Genomic DNA, 19930 nt, shown 5'->3' with positions numbered 1-19930 from the left:
GGGGGAAACTTGCACGCCCTCTCTTTCGCTCATTAACCCTCCGGTTCGCTGAAATGGAAAACTGTTGCCATGTTGGTGTAGGTTGTTGTTGTTGGAGCATAAAATAACAACAAATGCCTTAGGATAGGTTCCAAACTCTATTTTCACGGTACACACACTTGGGTGTGCGAGTGTGTGGGTCTGTTGCTGTGCGCTTCTGTTTCACTTTCTGTTTCTGGTTTCCATGTTAATGGGTCAATGGGAAATTTTGTGGGGCGTGTGTTGGGATCTCCAAGAGCGGAAATCGGGCCTATACGTGGGCATGTGCGTGAGTGTGGGCCGGGTACAGTGGGCCCTCGCAAACATAGGGTCGGGACTTCCCCAAAAAATAGCATAAAGGAAATTCATAGTTTGGTTTAAAGGTATTTAGATACTTCGAGGAATCTTAACTACATTAAACTTATTCTTCAGTTCAAATATGTTTTGTAATTTTATTTACTACTATTTATTTCCCATTTCCTCATTTTTATTTGAGTCCCTAATAACTCCTACCTTTGCTTGCTGTTTATAATTTTTATTTTCTGTACGCCGAAATATTATACATAACAAAAATAGTCGAGGCTTAACTACATAAACTAGTTTTACGTAATAATCTGCTATACGATCAGCTTCTAAGTGTGGTATTATTTTACTCCCTAATTAACGTGGTATCAAAGGTGTCCAACATTATTAAAATCAATCGACGTAACACCTTTACCTGGGTTTGAGCCAGTTGCTAGGTGGTATGTGGCCATAAATAAGCGACTTAGGCAAACATCTGTTTGCGGCTGTGTTTCGGCTTCCCTCCCTTCGGCTTTCCCCCCAAAAAAAGGACGCTAATTGGTGGAGGTGGAGGAAGGGGTTTGGCACAGTCCTATGTGGGTTATGTCAACTCCGGCAACTTTCCGCCGGATTAAGCCTGCCCCTTTGGGAAGCGAAATAAATCACACCACCCACATTCCGATTACACCATTACAATCGTTTCTTATCGTACGCTCCCCGAATAAAGAGCGAGAAAGAAACGAGCTTGATTGACGAATAAACCCAATTAAAGGCGTGAGTCTCAATTAAATTGAATATAAAGAAGTCGCCATTAAAAAGTAAACAATAAATAATAGCACAAGTGAAGTACAGCCCACAAAGCACAATTAAGTAAAAATAAATCGCGAGAAGAAGAAACGATGACAGTGTGAAATGAGCAAACACAAAGGGGGTGGGTGGTCGGTGGGCTGACGGTGGGTGGGGAGGGGGCGCACAATGGAAAGAGCAAACATGGCAACAACGGCGATTACAACAAAATGCCAGCGACAATAGCAACAACAACGAGAGCAGCAACAATAAGGGAAAAGGCAAAAACAACAGCAGAGTTTCCTCTGCTGACGTCGCGTTAACGCTGCACAAAATATTATTCAAAAAACCTTGACACACTTTTCATGTGCCGCACACACACAGGCGCACTCGCACAGATACGAAGCACACTCGCACACAGATTCAGATAGATTCGCCCAGGGACGGTTTCGACCGCAATTCGCCGCTGCCTCCGACGCTGCTGCCGCCTCTGCCAGCGCCGCCGTCGACGCTGGCCGCTCGACGAGGAGGTCAGCTCAATGTAGATTTGTATAATTGTGTATTTCTATACATAAATGTGTTGATACACTCTAGAAAAATCCACCCGACCTGATAGCAATAAATTTAATACATGCTTAAAGTTAACGAAGATCGACATATCTTTAAATAATATCTCAATTGATTTAAAATTAACATAATAAATTTTAAGTGTATTTGGCTTTTATATCCAAAAAACAGGGGGTATCTTATTTATTTGCTTTTAGTACTCTTCAAAGGCAGCAGACACAATGTCAAAACCAAACAAGTAGATTCTTAATACTATATTTCTAGCAGTGCACTTTACAAAACTCGTACTACACATTTAGCCAAAGTGCACTTTTTCAATGCGCAATAAATTACGCATACCACCCGTTGACCCCCTGCTCCCCACCCCATCGCTCTCTTTTTTCTCCCGTTCAACCCTTTCGGCAAATTTAGATGATTAACGCATCTTAATTACACGGTATCCCATATATACTTTTGTATTTTTTAATTTTTCCTCGGTAGTTTCATTAGCTAGTATTAAATACGTTATAGCACATTGTAATGAGGTCAGCCGAGTGGTGTTTCTTTTTGCTGTTTTTGTAGATCGCTGCCGCGACGCCGGCGTCGCCGTCTGCTGCTCCGTTTCGTCTGTCTATCTTGTCTGTCATGTGGAATATCATCACAGATCGAAAAGTGCGGTGGAACAGGTGTGGCCCAGTGTGGTTTTCGATTGCCATGCTTTTCCCAGTTATTTATTTGTTTTAATCAATCACTTGGTGGGTTAATATGGAAAGAATTTCGGTGGGACCTTATGGGTAAACTGGGTTATTATGAATGTTTTATGGGATTTTCGAAGCTTTATAGTTTTTAGAAATAACGTCATGCTGAGATTATTCAGAGCAGGTCATAAGATTGATCTGATAGACTTTTAGAAGTTTTGTAATTTATTTATATGAAATTGAATTATACTGACAGGTATCAATAAAAACATTCTGTTATTGTAGAATTGAAATGGAATTATCCAAAATTATGCAAAGTTTCGCAATGTACCAAAAAACATAATATTTTATATTTCTATGATTTAAAATGAATATCTGACTTTAAATATAGGTTACTTTCCAAAGAATCCTAGTCCAAAAAATTCCACGTTTTTGTTGTATTTCAGACTTTGGTGAATTCTTCAGATCCTTTTCACTTTCTCGTCGGCATCTACTTTCCCTTTCTGGGGTGACTCCTCTTGGCGCTTCATTATTACATCAAAGTCCGCGTATTTTATTCATATCTCGGAGTCCCGGTGACCAAGTGCTAATGGCTGACTAATCCCCGCCTGGAATTTCGATTGCCATAAGCCGGAAAAATCGTTGTAAATATTTTACTTATTTTCGCATCGTCTGCTGTTGATTTGCTCGACTTTAGGTACCGATTGGGCTGTTCTTCTTCGCCTTGTTTGTGCAAAAAGGAAAAATATACAATATGCAACAACAGAAAATAAAAAAGAAACACACGCCGAGCACAGAGACTGCAATTCATTTAAAACGTAGCCCGCCCCCGGCCGACGCCCTGCCCCTGCCCCTGCCCCTGCTGTCGTTGCAGTTGACGAAGCTCGAAACTGGGTCACGAGGCCACAAAAACAATTGCAAGCGGCAAAGGGGGTTTCGGCGGGGCTGCTTGGCGTCGGGTGTTTTTTCTGCTTAAAATGCAGTGCGCGTTTTCAGGGGGTGTTTGCGGCGGCGGGGCTGCGGCCCCAAAGCGAGGGTGTGTAGACGGTTTTTTGCGGGTGGGTGGGCCTCGGATCCTTCAAGCCTCCGCCCGATGCGTAGAAACAAATGAGTTGCACTTGCCTGCAACGGAAAGGGGTGGGGTGCCCCCGAGGGGGTAAAAACGAGGGGGTGGGCGTAGAGAGGTGTGGCTGCCGAGGGACCGCTGTGGGACAGGACTCGTTTCTAGTTTGCAATTTGGGTCACCCTAAAGAAAGTCGACTAATTGAAAAAATACCATTTTAGCCGTGCATTTTTGTGGCAGAAACCTGGTAGTCTTGTGCACTAATTAAGTTGAGTGTGTAGAATTTAAGAAGCAAAATAATTATTTACCACGTTCTTTAACATTTATAGGATTTTTATTAATTTTTTGTAACTATTTAATTTTTTTCAATACCTATTTGATTATTATTGAAATGTGTAATTTGCGATTTAAAGTGTAGGTCAGCTTTAACTTAGGAACTATTAAAATTTCTAAAATTCTGACTAATTCGGTTCCAAGATCAATTTATACACGGTTTTTGTCATAATTCACAGTTTAAAAAACGGGCCTGTTACTGCTTTATTTAGATTAGGTTGGAAAATTGTTGAATACATTACATCGTAACTTATGGCCACTTTAGTCTGACCGCTTATTCGATCACAAAAATCAATAAATAAAAACTTGTAACCAACTTGTAACTAAACATGAAGGGTGATGTATGTAAAGGCGTCGTCTTTTATCTTCGAATCAAACATTTGGGTTTCTTTATTTTTTCTTTTGTCCAACACAGTCTGCATATATTTCGAAGCCTTTTGTATTTATTAATAATGTTTAAAAATGGCATGTACATTATATCTGTATATGTTTAATGGTAATTGTTTGACAGCGGCAAAGGAAAATCTGCCCAATTAGGCAGACATGAGTTGTGTTTTTTCTCTATTATTGTTGTTGAATTTGGACTGCGGCCACCTTGAGCCTTTAACAACAATAATTAAAGAAACCAACAATTTTGCGTTTTTAATTCACATTTGAATAGCGCGGCGTGTGTTGGATTGTGTGTCTCTGCCTCGCTTTTTCTTTATTGCTGCGGTTTTCATAAACTTTGTTGCTGTTTCTCTGCGGTTTTTGGGTTTTTGGCACACCAAAATCGTTGAGATTCCAATGCTGAGCAAGCCGAAAACAGATTTATGAATCGCAAAAATGCTAATATGCATACTTTATAGTGAACATTATTGGCGATTCATTATAATTGATGAGCACTACTTGGCTTTTAAAATTACAAAGGTTTAATTTTTATAGTTGATTGAAAAATTCGGAATATTACAGAAAATATAATTCCTCTTTTTTCTGACAAGATTAGTTTGCCAAGTTCACTTTTCCAAAGTATCTTAGTATTAAAGATTATTAAAGAATTTCCAAAATATTAACTACAATGTGTTGTATACAGTTTTAGTTGGGGCTTTACAACACCTCAAAAATCAAAGGCGGTTTGCATAAAATGCCAATTAGGAAAACCACATTCTGTAACATTTCTGGATTTTCGAGCGAATAAGTTCGTTTCATCTCGCCAATCTAAATAGTAAACAAATAAATATTTACTTAAAATTCCCAAAACCCAACCAGCAGCAGCCAAACTGCGGTGATTAAAATGCCAAAACTATTTCTAATGGTGTTTGGAAAAAGAGCAGAGACACGTTTTGGCCAAGCAAAAACAAAAGTCCAAAAGGAAGCCAGATCAGAAACAGAAACAGAAAAGTAAGAAATAAGGGGAAAATCGTACGAAGAAGCTTGGAAATATATATAAAATAAAATTTGCCTCGTCTGGCGGCTGTCAAAAAAACGTCGACGGCGGCGCTGACGTCGCAGCAGCGCTGCCTCGTTGTTAGATATGGTGACCCACTAACCTACTTTTTCTGAAAACGTTGAAGCTTTTACGTACAAGCACACACAGTCGCACGTATATATTTTCTTTGGTGTTTCATTTTTGTTGATTAAAATTATATAAACAAAGTGGAAATATTCAACAACGCAATCGACACAGAAACAAAAAATAAAGAAGAAATAATGAAAATGAAAATGGTCGGAGAGAAGCGTTTTACTTGAGAGCGTGTGCGTGAGAAAAGAGCACAGAGAGCTTTTGTTAAGCGCAAAAACAAAAACCCAAAACCACAACGAGAGATTCCCACACAAAAACAAAAAACGGCTCACATAAAAAGCACACGCAATAACAGTTCCCGCCCCACACGCACCGAAGCTCCCACCCACCGCCTCGCACCGCCCTCCCCACACCATTCCCCAAAATCCAACAAAAACTATTCGGTATTGAACCTAACCCAACAAAAAACGCTGAAAACGACACAAAACGAAACCAAAAAAAGCTCACGCACATTGTTATTATGCTTCCAGTCCCCACTCACTCCCTCTCCCTCCCACTCCCCTTCTGCCCGTCTCTTTCCATGGCTACTACCGATATTTTTGGCAGCTTTTTTCAATGCGTAAAGGGCAACCACGGGCACCTCACGGGAATTCTTTCAGGTCGAATCTTTAGGTACCCTGCTATCTACGTTACTTCTCATAATTAAATATATTAAGTATCAAGTTCTAGAATTTTAAGACACAGAAACTACTATTAAAATTGAGAAGCACTCGATTTATCGATATTTCTATTTTACTTTATACAGTTGTTTGATAAATTATTAGTATTGTTTATAAGTGTTTTCCCTTTAGGTATTTTTTCTGACCATAAATACTGCAGCTTGGCCTAAAAACTATTTAACATTTGAAAGGAACTTTTGAAAAGAAACAAGTTTCTTGGAAAATGTAATTTTTATTTAAGTCCACGTACCTCCCTCGAGGGTATACCCAAAAATACTGAAACAATCAACAGTGTGAAGCGCTCACGATCGTTTGCGCAATTTTGCTCATTCATCGCACGCACTTTCGTTTTTCGGGTTTTTTGGTTTGTTTTGTATTTTGAAATACATTTTGGTTATATTTCGTTGTTGTTGGCGGCTGACTACGTTTTTCCAATCAATTTCATCAATTTACGTTAAGTTTTTACTTCGGTTTCGCTTTGTCAGGGAAAGTCCCATTGTTTCCAACGCCATATGGTTGGATTTGGCATGGGCTGGATGTGAATGCGGAATCGGGGGATCATGTGACCCACTTTGAGGGGTTTTCTAAGCATTTCATAGAACACTGAATAAGAATTTTGGTAGAATTACTACCCTACTAGGTTCCGGTGACACAAAAAGTGTCGATGTTATGCAATGATTTTGACTCAAATCATTTACCGAACTTTTTGCCTAATATCCTTGTACCCAAACATGTTACAGAATTCATCAAAAGGCGTTTTAAATTCTTAAAATTGTATAAAAACCTTATACCCTTCTGTTACTAAATCACAAATGTAATCGAATTGCCTTGAGTTCTATTCTCTACCAATCCATTTAGGAACCGCTTACTTTTATTGTGCAACTCACAACCTTTTGACTGGCACATTATCCTTAAAAGCCGTTCTGTGCTTGCCCAACCACAGTGTTATCTTTCCCGGCGATTCATCTCGTTCACTCAATTCCTTGTACTTTCCCTACGAGTTCCGCTCCGTTTTAGCCCTATTCGCCATCGATGGGTAAGTTCGCCCATTGCGAGGAGTGAGTTCAGGGATATGGAAACATATGTACTTATGTGTAAGCATGCACCACCCACCGAGAGCCCCTTTCACCACCCATCAGTCACACGCAGCCGTAGCCATGTACTAGATGTACACACTTCCATAATATACCATATATCAAGGGGTTCAGATAGAGAGAGAAGGACAGGGGCGAGCGAGAGAGGGCTGGGGAGGGCCCTCGGCTTGAACCGATGACTGCGACGACTCTTGGCTGGTTTGGTAATCAAATCTAGGTGACCCAAATTGCACTGACCTAGTTTTCACGGGGGGCGGGTCGGAGTCGCCACCCAACACCGAGCGAGAGAGCCAGCTGCACCGAAATGTGTCCTTTGAGATCGTGTTTTGATGCAACACCGCCTCAAATTAAAGCCCAAGCGCGGTGACTCATGGCTCGCGTCTTGGGCCGGAATGTAAAGTTGCAGCTAGTGGGTTTTTCATTCCCCTTCAGATCTCTCCGTATTATGCCTCCACTTAAGCAAGTCATAAGACCAACAGCCGTTGAAATGTTTCTTTATTATTTTCGTGTGTTGTGCCTTGCAATGTTAATTCGAGTGAAGGACAAATAATGTGCAAGTTGACAATGGAGCGGAATGACGAATGACAATGTGATGGTGTCAACAGCTTGGGTTAAAGTTAAACGGTGTCAAAACTAATTAACTTGTTTGCCCAGTGAAGGATTTGGCAACTGGTGGATGGGCTGGCAAACAATCCAAGAATTTTAATCAACTTCTGCACTTTTGCCTTTGTATCTTGTGAGACCTCCTTTCAAATAACTAACTTTTAAATATCTTGTTGGAGATTCAAATAAGTATTTACTAATCGATTTTAAAAGGTTAAGGTAAATTTTACATACAATACATTTTATTAACGAATTGAATTTATGAATGGATTTAAATACAACTTTCAGTTTACCGAAAAACTAACATTTACTTTTTACCCTAAATACATCATTTCTAAATTTATTTTATTTCTTTCAACATTTTCTTAAATCTTTTGAAAAACGTCAAATAAATTGATTATCCATCCAAACTAAAATATTTTATTACCTATTTTAAATAAAATTCTCAATTTAATAAATAAAAAACATACATTTTACTTAAAATATTTCCAACATTTTCGATAAGAATTTAAAAATAAATGAATGAGAGATATCACTCCCAACACAAAGTTGTCTCGCAATCAACTTTTATTACAATTTGTGGCCATTCAATTAATCCCTTTGCACAATAGTCAAATTGAGTGCCAAAAACACACACAAAAATATTACTTTTACAAAATAGAAAATGAAATTGATTTCGAAACCAAGCGCCCGAGAAGCGAAAAAACTTTACGCAATTTTTGAGTTGTTAGTGTGTGCGACGTTGTACATCAAGACAATAAAAACACGCACACTCGCGCCAGATAGGCCGACAATGATGCAAGTTCACGTGAAAAGCAACAACACGAGATACAGAAAAATAAGACTCAAATATACAAAATATGGAAGGGGAGGCGTTGGAAAAACGGTTTCAATGTCTGTTTTACGTTGTGTTTTTCACAGTTTTCTGTTTGCCTAGCTGCAATTATTGTTACAATGTTATATGGCTGCCATGATCTTAATTTCCCAACTAATTATTGCGACAAAATACCAGACTGCGGGGAGGCGGTGTGCGATATGCAAAATGCGTATGAGTTATTTTAGTTTTTATTTAAAGCGCCGGTCGAGAAAATATGTTTACTTGCGTAGAGCTAAGACAATTCGTATATATCCCAAATTGGAGCCTTGGGTATATGCATGTTTATTATATTTAAAATCACTGGAACAAATTTAATGAATCGTTAAACACAAAGATTCAAGGAGTTCCGACAAAATGTATTACATAACGTGGGTAAGTAGTTTATAATAAAAAAGGAAAAGGTTTAATACTATGTTTTAGCTCACAACAAATAAAAATAATTGAATAATAATACGGTTTCCAATCTTTGAGAAAATCCCTGCCCCTTGATAAGTGCAGAATTTAATATAGGTATATCTTCTGAATTTTGTAATAGGTTCAAGTTTTTCAACTAGTTAAGTATAATTATTATTATACTACAAAACCGTGTACCACTATTAACTTGACCATCGCTATACAAACAAGCTCGTATCACTTTTTTCCAATCTAAGCACTCCATCTTGCTCTGGCAAACGGTCGCATTTTCGGCCGTGTGTGCGCAGGAGCGAGACAAAAACTTGGCCAAGTGCAGTAGGCCATGCAAATAGTCAAAGTGGGTCAAAAAGTGGCTATCAAAAGCTATATCAACAGCAACTATGGCCGCCACTCGCACCGAAAGCTCCGTCTTGCCTCGTTCTTCTTCGGATTTCTTCGTATCAGCAGATAAGCCGAACACGAATTGTAAGCAAAATTATAAAAATAAATAAAAACGAAACGCACCTCGCCCTCCCCCCGCTCCACCACCGAAAAAACAATTTCTTGTTTATTTAAATATGAGAAGAGTGACAACACACGCAGCAACAACAATGAGCACAAGAAACATGGTTACATCATAGCGACATATGGCTGAGGTGTAAATTATTTCATTATTTGCTGTAACAATTTTTATTTTTATATTGGTTTAAAGGTCTAAAGTTTGATTACGAAATTTCGGAGGTGCGATTAAATGTGTTTGAGACTCACGGCCTTGATGGAACGTTTATGCTTTGGTTGTCACGTGTTTACTCATTACTTTAAATATTTTGAGTTGGCAATTTGGAATGCAGATAAACACTATTTAAATGAAAATGCGATTGAATAATTTGGGTTTTGTGTCGAAAAGTATACAATTAGGTATTAATTGCAGCTACCATATAAATCAGTTTTTGGAGCCACTAAGAATTTAGTCTTTGTCCGAAACTGATCAACTAAAGCCACAACATTTGTGATGGTAAGAAAGTTTGCTCCAATTTCAATAAGCCGGAAAATTAAAAAAAAATTGTTATGGTGGGACTATTTTTGTTTGCAATCGCTCTATAAAATAGTTTTAAAAAATGTTCAACTTTTACACATACATACATTTTTTTGTTGTTTTGCGTAGAGTTGTCTGACTTATGGGCTTTTTTTAATAACTTTCATTTGCGTCTAGAGTTTAGGACAAGACTCGGTTTACACTGTCGATATAAATCGCTTTTTTTTTCTAAAATATAAGCACTACCCTTTTTTATCGGTTAGTGTATGGTGATTTATTTTTTAAATAAATTTTTGAAATAATTTGTTTAAATGCTTTTTATCAATTTTCCGATCTGAGTTTTATGCCATTTTTTATAACCAAGAGAATTAGCCATAAGATTTAAGTTTTTAAAATTTTAAAAATATACAAAACAAACAACTGACTACAATAATCCTATATTCTTCAATTGCTTATCTGCTCAAAACTAAAACTGATCTTAAGTACCACTTCTCCTTAAGCCTGAAAATCACAGGGAATTTCCAGCCCAATACAAACTCTTGAGTAATAAGCCTTCCCCAAAGCAATTTCAGCATTTGAAAGCATTTAAGTTTACAACTCCAGACAATCATAAATAAGCATAATTGCTGCATAAATAACTTCATTGTCTCCTTCGTGCTCACCGAATTACCTCAGGGGGTGAAAACAGAAAAAAAGGCCAGAAAACAGGCAGAAATGAGTCAAGACCTGCCGCAACAATTTCAAAAAAGCAAAGTGAGCAAAAAGTACCTACATAAATAAAAATGCAAATAAAAGTATATGTAAGTGGGAAGCAGGGAAGTGTCAACAGAAAGTGCAATGGGCGGCAAAATTGTTTTTCGAGTTAAATAAGGGGAAAATGCAATTGAAATGTGACAACGGCGATAAGGTGGAAGTGATAAGAGCAAATTGTTCGCTGCCTCTTTTTTATTTCATTCGAGCGGGCTTATCTGCAAAAGTGCGTTTTGTGTCCCATTTACCTAAACTGCAAACGTTGTTCTCGTTTCACAGTTGCAGATTCTCTTTGCTTGTTTTCCATTTGTTCTTTTAATTTTACTGTTTTTATTTTTATTTTCTGAATGTTGTATTTTTCCTCTTGTGTTCGTGTGAGCTTTGTAGCGAAAAGCTCACATGAGTTTTTTATTTGTTTTAGTTTGCATTGCATTGCTGTTTCTGAAAAGCTTGCCAGTTTTTTATGGCGCGTGGGTCTTTTTTATTTTTTTCTGTATCTGTAGCTCTTCAAGATTCGAAATCTGTATCTTTTCATCTTGGCCTGCTATCTCTTGAGTTTGAGGATCGTTAAAAGTTCCCGTTTTATTTGCTCGCTTTTGCAGTTGGCGCCACTCAACTATGCACACACACTCCTACAGCAGCCAGAATGCACGCACACATGTGCAAACTGCAAAAGCTCGGGTCGGCCGGCAAAAGCTCTAGTATGCGGGTTCTTTATCTACGCCGCTGTGTGTGTGTGTGTGTGTGTGTGTCCGGAGGAGCGCGAGTGTGTAGGTGAGACAGCCGCCTGCAAAAGCAAATTTTAGCATTTTTTTTCAAGAATAAACTATTTGCGCCTGTAGTTGTGACTGGAAGATTAAAAAAAATACTGTTCAACTTGGACGATTTCTGAATGCGCTGCGTGTGGTCGGCAAAAGGAAATGGAAGAGGATGAGAAAGAAACGATGAGAAGAAAAAGGCACACAGTGTACACAAGATAACGTAAAGTAACTCTATTCAAGTCTACACTTCCAATATTCCAGCATTTCGTTATAAAAGATTCTTTTACTTCTTCGCCATACAAAACGAATTGCATTTAAATATACATAGACGTTTCTGTTTATGTTCCTATTTTATTTGTTCGTTTTTGCAAATTCCTTTTCGCGTTACTCTATTTTAAAACAGGTGTTGGAAAATACGGTTCCGAATAAAAATGTTTATTTTCCCTATAGTTCAATTTTAAATATTTAAAAAAATTGTAAAGAAATTAATTTTGGCCCAAGAGCCGTTTGCAACGGAATTATTTTTCTTTCTTCTTATAGTACCTAAACTTGTAAAATAAATGTTCAAAGCATTATCAATTGTTTGACCAATTAATCGCAAAGATAGTTCTACAAACAATGCCATTAAAATTGAATCTAGGTTGAAAACAGTATGTCGCTTAGATTCAGGTTAAGTATTCTCTTTGCGTTCTCGCCGCATAATTATTTATTGATAACCAATCAGTGAAGCGGACATATGACGTATACGTAACACAGAAAAGCCGACGTTACGTATACGCCGCGATAAGCGAAGATAAGGGCCGAGTTGTACAAGTATCTCAGCTATGCAATGCCCACTCCTGCCGATTGTAATGCTCGTGGTAAATGTAACAGCGCAATTTCAAGAAGAGTGAGCCGAGGGCCAGGTTCGAATGGAATTCAACGAGTTGCGGAGCCAGTAAACACGGCAATAAAAAACTGTTTGATGGCAATAAAACCAATCAACTTACATGAAGTACCCAGATAAACAGAGATTGAAACAAGAGGGTTAAAAACATAAAATTTATATAGATAGACTTGAAAATAATTTAAGTATATATGATCAGATCTTATGAAAAATGTCTGGGATACGTTTATAGAACAACTGTAAGCAAAAAAAAGTTCTTTGTCAAAGGGGTGCCACTGTAATATATTTGAATTCCTTCGTATATGAACATAAATTCTAATTATAGAAATCAAAAACAAAGACAATACTTATTGTGTTTATATTGAATTGAGATTATTGATAGTTATGTTGCACCACAATCGATAATCGGCAACATATTATATTAGGAGCACAATAGAATATTAATGTGACACTACAATAACATAAAACAAATTACAAGAAGACAGCCCCGAAAAATGGCAATTAAATAAACACAAAGAAAATAGAATGCAACTGGGTCAGGGTGCAAGTGCGAAAGAGATGGGAGACAGCCAGAGAAAATGAGAACCAGCTCGTGCAGCGCGAAAAGGAAAATCAATGCGCGTTCTCTGTTTGTTTTCTCCGCTCTCCGTCTCTCTCGGCGACTGCAGCTCTCGCTGCACAAATGCCACCCATTCCCCACCCATTTGGCATTGCAAAATTAGTGCAGGCGGCGCTGCCGGCGTCGGCAGAGTGGCAACGGCGAATGTGGCACAGGGTCAACTGGCGACCCATTAGCACACTTTTCCACGGGCGGGGCGGCGAGGGGCGGGGGGAGTGGCAGTCGACTACGCGGCTATATGGCATAGGAGCCAGACGCCCCAGACACTGCGAGAGTGCGACCCACTCTCAATGGCATTCGCCTTTTCGAGCTAAGGTTAACAACAATAAAGTGGCCAAAGCGACGCAGTAACAATAACAGCATTAGGCAACGAAAGGAAAAACACATTTTCCATTTGCATCATCAAACAAATGAAAACGCTGCAGCAACAATGGAAGATAATTTTATGTAAAAAGATATCAATTAATGTTATTTGTGACTAAGAAATCATTTAAGTAAAATTTAACGAGTATTAAAACGAAAGAGCAATTATTCATAATAGTATAATAGAAAAATACGTGTATTAACTAGTACTTTTTGTCAATTTGAACTAATAGTTTCTTTGTGTGTTCTCTTATTTACCAGATTTCGTTTTATAAGAACCTTAGGTTATCCCATACCAACATTTCCCCATTAGATATTTTCCTAATAATATTTTAATATGTGCTTTACCTGGCTTTTAAATTATTTCACCCCTTGAAAAAGTAAGTATTCTAGTTACTGAAAACCCTGTGAGCATGCGATTCCCAGTTTTCAATGCGGACCCTGGGGGGTTCAACGATACTCTCAAATATAATCTTTAATTGCCAATCCAACAGTATTGAACAGACCAAGAAAACATTCCTCGGAAACCCGACTAATAAGCCAATTACTATGCACTTAGCTAAACAATTGGCAAACAAACCCAAGTGCCCACCCCTGGAACCTCCCCTTCGACTACCTGTTCTAATTGCCTGCACAATTGAATGCCTCGCTTGGGCTTTGTTTTAAGGGCAACTCGGCTCTAGTAAACTAAACTTGATATTTTTCAATGCTCCATCCTTGGTTGCATTTACAAGATTTCTGTTTTCTGATCGCTTGACTAAGCCTTATTGTTTCGGCGTCGGTGCATTTAGTCTAGGTTCAATTACCAATTTGCGGTTGGGCCTGCCAATGGCGAATCGTGAGAAAGAATTAGAATTCCACGCAAGTGTGAATGACCAGTGTGGAGGATAGAATGTGGGGGATTTTTGAGTTGCCTCACTTAATTGACTGCTAATTGCACTTAATATTATTCGAAAGACCAGGCAATTGGCCATTAGGCCGTGTACAAATTAGGGGAATGCTCAATACGGTTTAAAATTCGATAAATCATTTGTCTTCGACTTATACTAAACACCTTAGATCGTGTGTTGAATTGACCTTCCTTAAGGAGGTACAACAGCTAATAGTTACATATATTTAGAGAGTGCGATTAATTTATAAATTTCCATTTATAGTTATTTAAATTGAAAACAAATTAAAGAGTTAAATCAATCAGATCACACGAATGTTGCTGCAACTGAACCACAATTTGCCAGTTTAAATCAGATTTATTTTATTTAATTACACTTAAACCCATCCTCAGCCCTTTGCTTTTCCGCCGACCTTCTACGAGCTTAAAGAAATGTTCAAAACAACCTGAAACCACGTCAACCTATATTTCGCCCGCCCCTTTAAATCTTTAAACTGCCCCCAATGCCAAACAAGCAGCGTGCCACCAAATCCTTTTTCAAAGTCAGGCCACCAAACGAAGCGAAGGTCGGGGCTTAAGTCAGACGTGGCAGACACAATTTGCATATAGAACAGCCTTGCACACCCAAGGACTCTCCGCGGGGTGGCGGTCCTTGGGACACAGCCCCGAACGGCGGCAGCCTTCGCACAATCCGAGGACCTTGAAATGCATTCGACGCTAGAACCAGCGGATGCAACACTCGTATATGCCATCTATGCGCTATATGCCACAGCAGTCAATGTCGTGCCCCAATTTGCCGCTGCTGTTTCGCCGTCTTTTTGCGCATTTTTCAAAGTGCAACAAGCTGCTCGCTGACTTTGACCCATTTAAATCCTTTGAGGTGAGCATAGACGCACGACGCGACGCCGGCAGCAGCAGAAACAGCAGCAGCGGCAGCGCGACGCCGGTGCGGTGTGGTGCAATCTGTGTCAATGTCAGCCGGCGTTGCGGGCGGCGGCGGCGGCGGCGTCGGCAAATAAAACCAACTGAGGCAGAACCGCGCCAGCAGCAAACGTAGCCGCAACAACATATGCACTTGGGAAAAGTACTAATGCACTTTTACAATTTCTTTAGAAGAAGTAAGCATTTTTTACATTAAAAGGGCAAATTTCTTTGGATAAGTTAGAAGAATCTTTACGGGCGAGAGTAAGCAACCTGCGTTTATCGACTCAACCCCGGATGATAGTTGAGCTTTACTCCTAAGGAAAGGCGATTTAGTTAGTTAAAGAAATAGTCCATATTTTAACAAATACTTATAAAAATGTTACATGAGGAATAGCATAACTTAACGAATTATTAGTCAGTTCCCAATAAGTAGTTAGGGTCGTCCAATAACAGGCTAAGCATAAAAAAATATAATTTAAGGCTGAAGGATTGTGTCAATCATAGCATGCTTTGAATATTTCAATAGTTTACACTTTGTAATTTTATTTATGTGCTTAACCATATCAAAAATTGAATCTAATATTTAACTAATCTTATTATATTTTATTCAAAACAAGTATTTAAAAATTACATGAAAGTATTTACCAAAAAAAATCCAACTCCCAAAAAAAAAAATTAAAAATATTTTTAAAAATTTGTACAGAAGAAAATCGAGCGACATTTTAAGTCAGAGATTCATTGAAAGCGATTTTTCTCTCACTGTAGAGAGTGTGCAATGCGGAGCGAAAGAGAGGGGGCGAGAGCACGCGACTCGCTGCGCCGGCTGCGACTGCGCCGCGGCGTCGACGGCGCTGCGGCTGATGCACACAATGACCTTGAAATTTCTATGCAATTTCGCTTTTGTTTTTGTCTCGCATCCTTGGGCCCAATCTCCAATATTAGAAACGCAAGCGAGCGCAACAACGATTCGTTTGCGCTTGACCCAAATTCTAATGCCCGCGCGACCTTGCTCCATTTCGCCCCTCTTTCTGGGGATGGGGCGAAGCAGATGGGCTGCAATCTGCACTTGGGGCTTCCCCCGAGGGCTGCCAGGGGTGGCGGGGCGTCTGTCGTTCTGGCATTGGCGAGTGTCAACAGAGTTAATTTAAAGAGCCAGCCCCATGCCACTGCGCTGGGTATCCAAACGTACTGCCAGCCAGGCAAACAACCGCCTCACACATGTCTCCGCTGCTCGATCATGCATCATCGACGTTTGGAAGGGGTCTGTCTCAGTTTGCCCACTTAATTGCTATGCACGCACCGACAACGTACCCGGCGAATTTTTCTTATTTGCATTTCGCATACTCTGCGGCGGGTCGGGGAATATTTCCTTGACAGGTCAAGATCAGATTAAAATTTATATAAATAAAAAGTATAAAATAAAATAATATATTGTGGAAAATATCCCTATAAACATTTCATTTTAGTTCTCCTTAAATCTGTTGAAAATAAATATTTTTCAAATTGCAAAAAAAATAGCATTTCGCTTTTGGTAGAGGTTCTCGTTAAAAATACATAATTTATATACATATTTTTGGATAATAGCGAGAAGTAACTAAAATATCTAAAGCCTGTAATGAAAATAAGCACTTTCCAAAATGGAAATAACTTACCCTTTTGGCAAGGGATTCTAAACAGACTTCCCAAAAGATGTTTCAAATCGAAAAGATTATTAAAATATTAAATAAAACAAGCGGGCACTTAAGTATTGTCTTCCCCTTTAAAAACTTAACGACTTGGCCATCATGTACTAAGTTTATTATATTAAATTATATTATATTAAATTTAGGATCTTAATGAAAACACATACTTTCCAAATAAAACACTGCTCAGCCCTTGGTAGTGTTCCAAACTGACAACCCTCCAAAATTGTAGTTTCAACCACATATAAGTCGGATAAAAGAGCATTTGGGTATTGCCGTCCCCAAAACAACACCCGAAAGTAGGTTAGTTGCAGTTTTATAGACATTTCAAATGGATTTTTATGGCTGCATCCGACGCCGGCCGAGCGACATGGAGCTAAGTGCGAGGCCAACGGAGCGGAAAGGGGTTTTGGCAGGGGTGCGAGTGCTCCGTGCACACTTTAACTTAGCATTGCACTTGGCACACTGAGATTTAAGACGACCGTCTGGCCGGCCGACTGGATCGCCGCAGGGGCGGGCTCGCCAGCAATGACAAGCTGGTGAAAACACCAAGGTCTGACTCAATTTAAATTGAAAATGTAAAATGCAATGAACGTCAGCTGCAATGCGTGATAAAACGACTGCAGTTTATACTAAAGAGCTGCCTCGATAATACAACTATTTACAAAGCAGTAACAACTACTGAAAATATCCATTACAGATCAATAGTATTTTATTGTATACATGCAATACATATTTTGGTTTATTGTTGTATGTTATTGAAACTACCCTTTTAGGACCGAAATGTATTCCAAATCTCAAATTCCAAAGTGGAATCTCCTAATTCACTATTATTGATTCGATTCGTTTGCTTATTCCATTTTCTTGGCCAGTAAATTTCATATGATATTAAATAATTAATTGAGGTAACGCTTAGGGTTTGTGATATTTCACATTATCTTGGATCGTTATGACAATTGTGTAAATTTAATTTTTCTTCTTGATTGTTTTTGATCCCGAACGCACATGTTTTATTGTTATTATTTATGTCTTCTTGATTTTCCTAATCTCCTTAAATTGGAGTTAATCTCACCATTCTCAGCAACATCAGAATATTGCCAACTATTCGCCTTGGGAATTGGGGGGTTATGGAAGAGTTACGGAATATTCAGTGAACATTATTGACTTACCTCCGTTGTCGTCGATTTCCAGGCCGAACTCGTCCTCGGACATGGACTCGTCGTCGCTGCTGAGATTGGAGCCGCTGTGGTTGCCGCTGTGCAGGTGGTGGTGCTGCTGCTGCTGGTGCTGCTGCGGCGTGGTGCTGGCACTGCTTGTGTGGTTGCTGTTGGGCGACGTGGTCTTCGGGGCGCAGGAGCTGGCGGCCAGCTCCTCGATGCTGTGCAATGAGCTCCTCGTGGGATTGGCAGTGTTGTTGTTGATGGCTGTTGTCGTTGCTGGCGCTGCCGCTGTGGCTGCTATTGAGGTGGATCCCGGTCCCGCACCGGACCCCGATCCTGGGGCCGTGGTGGTGGTGCTGATGTGACTGTCGTCCTTGCCCACCTGCACCTCGAAGTCCAACAACTGAGCCGTGGTGGAGGACAGGAAATTGCTGGTGGAAACGGAAGTCGAGGATTGGACTTCGAGTGGCTTCAGTTGATGGTACTCCACGGGCGGCACAATAATGCTAGTGGTGCCGCTGCTGCTGCTCTGGGGATTCTTCTGCAGCAGGGCGGGGTCAATGCACTCGTTGGCGGTGCTGCGGTGGGTGGGAAATAGAATATTGGCAAACGATGGCATCGTCACGGACTCGATGATCACCGAGTTGCCGTTCGATGGCCTCACTGACTTAGCCTCCACATTGTTGTTGTTGTTATTGTTGTTGGTGCTGTTGTTATTGTTGTTAGTAGTAGTTGTTGCCGCTGTCGCAGGGCCCATCAGGGTCATATTGCTGTTGCTGTGGGGATTGGGACTGGCCACAAAGAAGCGGTCGCACAAGCCGCTCAGGGAGATGCCGCCATCCAATTGACTGGCGTCGATCGTTTGCAGTGAGCTAAAGGTGTCGGCACTCGCCGATGTTGCAGCAGTTGCAACCGTTGCTGCTGCGGGTGCCATCGCTGCAGAGGCATCCTTCTGCTGCAACTGCAAGTGGGAGTAAAAGGGGAGCATCGGAGAACTGCCAGCGGCCAACATTTGATCCTTGTGGTGATGTGCTATTAAAAGTTGCTGCTGCTGTTGCTGATGTTGCTGCTGGTGTTGCAGGTGGTGATGGTTGCCGGTAGCTTCTGTTGCATAGTTGTTGCTGCTGCTCTCCGCCAGCATAGGTACATTGAAGGTATCCATTCTGATGCTATTTAAATATAACTCTTTTGTACGTTTCGTTGTGATGTGTGGGATTTGTTGATGATTCGTAATGGCAGGTAACGTAGTAGTTAGGTTAAAATTGCTTTAAAGACCTGAAAGGGGCAAATCGTTCAATATCAGTTTTGGGCCAACGTAGTTCAACCTATTAAAGGCAATAAAAATAAAGCAAAAGGAAGTAGGGCCAGGATTTTAAAGGACTAGGTCGAGCTAAGGTCACGCTGAAGGTTAGGGCAATGAGAATGTGGGCCAAGGGAAAGCCTAACGGCTATGCAAATCAGGCCAAGGTCAACTCCTTGCAGGGGAAGAGCTTTAAGAGCTTTTTCAGTGTTATTTGGTCATCAAGCCTATGAACTGGTAATTAAGTGTACATATGTACTTGTGTTTTTTTTTCTAAAATTCTAATAGTTATTAAGTATTAGTTTGACACACTTAAATCTTCCTGATCTCCATACATAGTTTAAAAAATTTGTAAATATTGTAAATGAAATAAATTATCAAAACCCAACTGCTTGCCAAAAATTATTTAAATGGTGGTGAAAACAGGCGATTTGTTTCATTATTGTATCCATCTCTATCATAAATATAAATTTTAAAATATTTGTACGCTTTTTATATTTTTTTGACGGTATTTAAAATATGGAAATGAAGATTTTGTTTTGTTTATCAATAACTATAGGCCTATAAACAAATTGACAAAAAAAAGGAGCAATTATAAAAAGGATATGGGAATCATTCACACAAAGTTTTTAAAAACATTTTCTATA

General features: G+C 39.6%; 1 protein-coding gene across 1 annotated transcript in view; it reads right to left on the bottom strand.

Annotated features, from left to right (window-relative positions):
* Positions 1-19930, bottom strand: part of LOC108035907 (nuclear hormone receptor FTZ-F1) — a 44497-nt gene that overhangs the window by 22568 nt on the left and 1999 nt on the right. Inside the window, exon 2 of the mRNA XM_017111673.3 lies at positions 17993-19258. Within this exon, the coding sequence (XP_016967162.3) occupies positions 17993-19145 (1153 nt within the window). The 5' untranslated portion in view covers positions 19146-19258. The remainder of the gene's footprint in view (positions 1-17992; positions 19259-19930) is intronic.

This window comes from Drosophila biarmipes, chromosome 3L (assembly GCF_025231255.1).
Source record: "Drosophila biarmipes strain raj3 chromosome 3L, RU_DBia_V1.1, whole genome shotgun sequence".
Classification (NCBI taxonomy): Eukaryota; Metazoa; Arthropoda; class Insecta; order Diptera; family Drosophilidae; genus Drosophila; species Drosophila biarmipes.
Note: the sequence above shows the minus strand (reverse complement) of the source record. Positions and strands in the feature narration are given on the sequence as shown.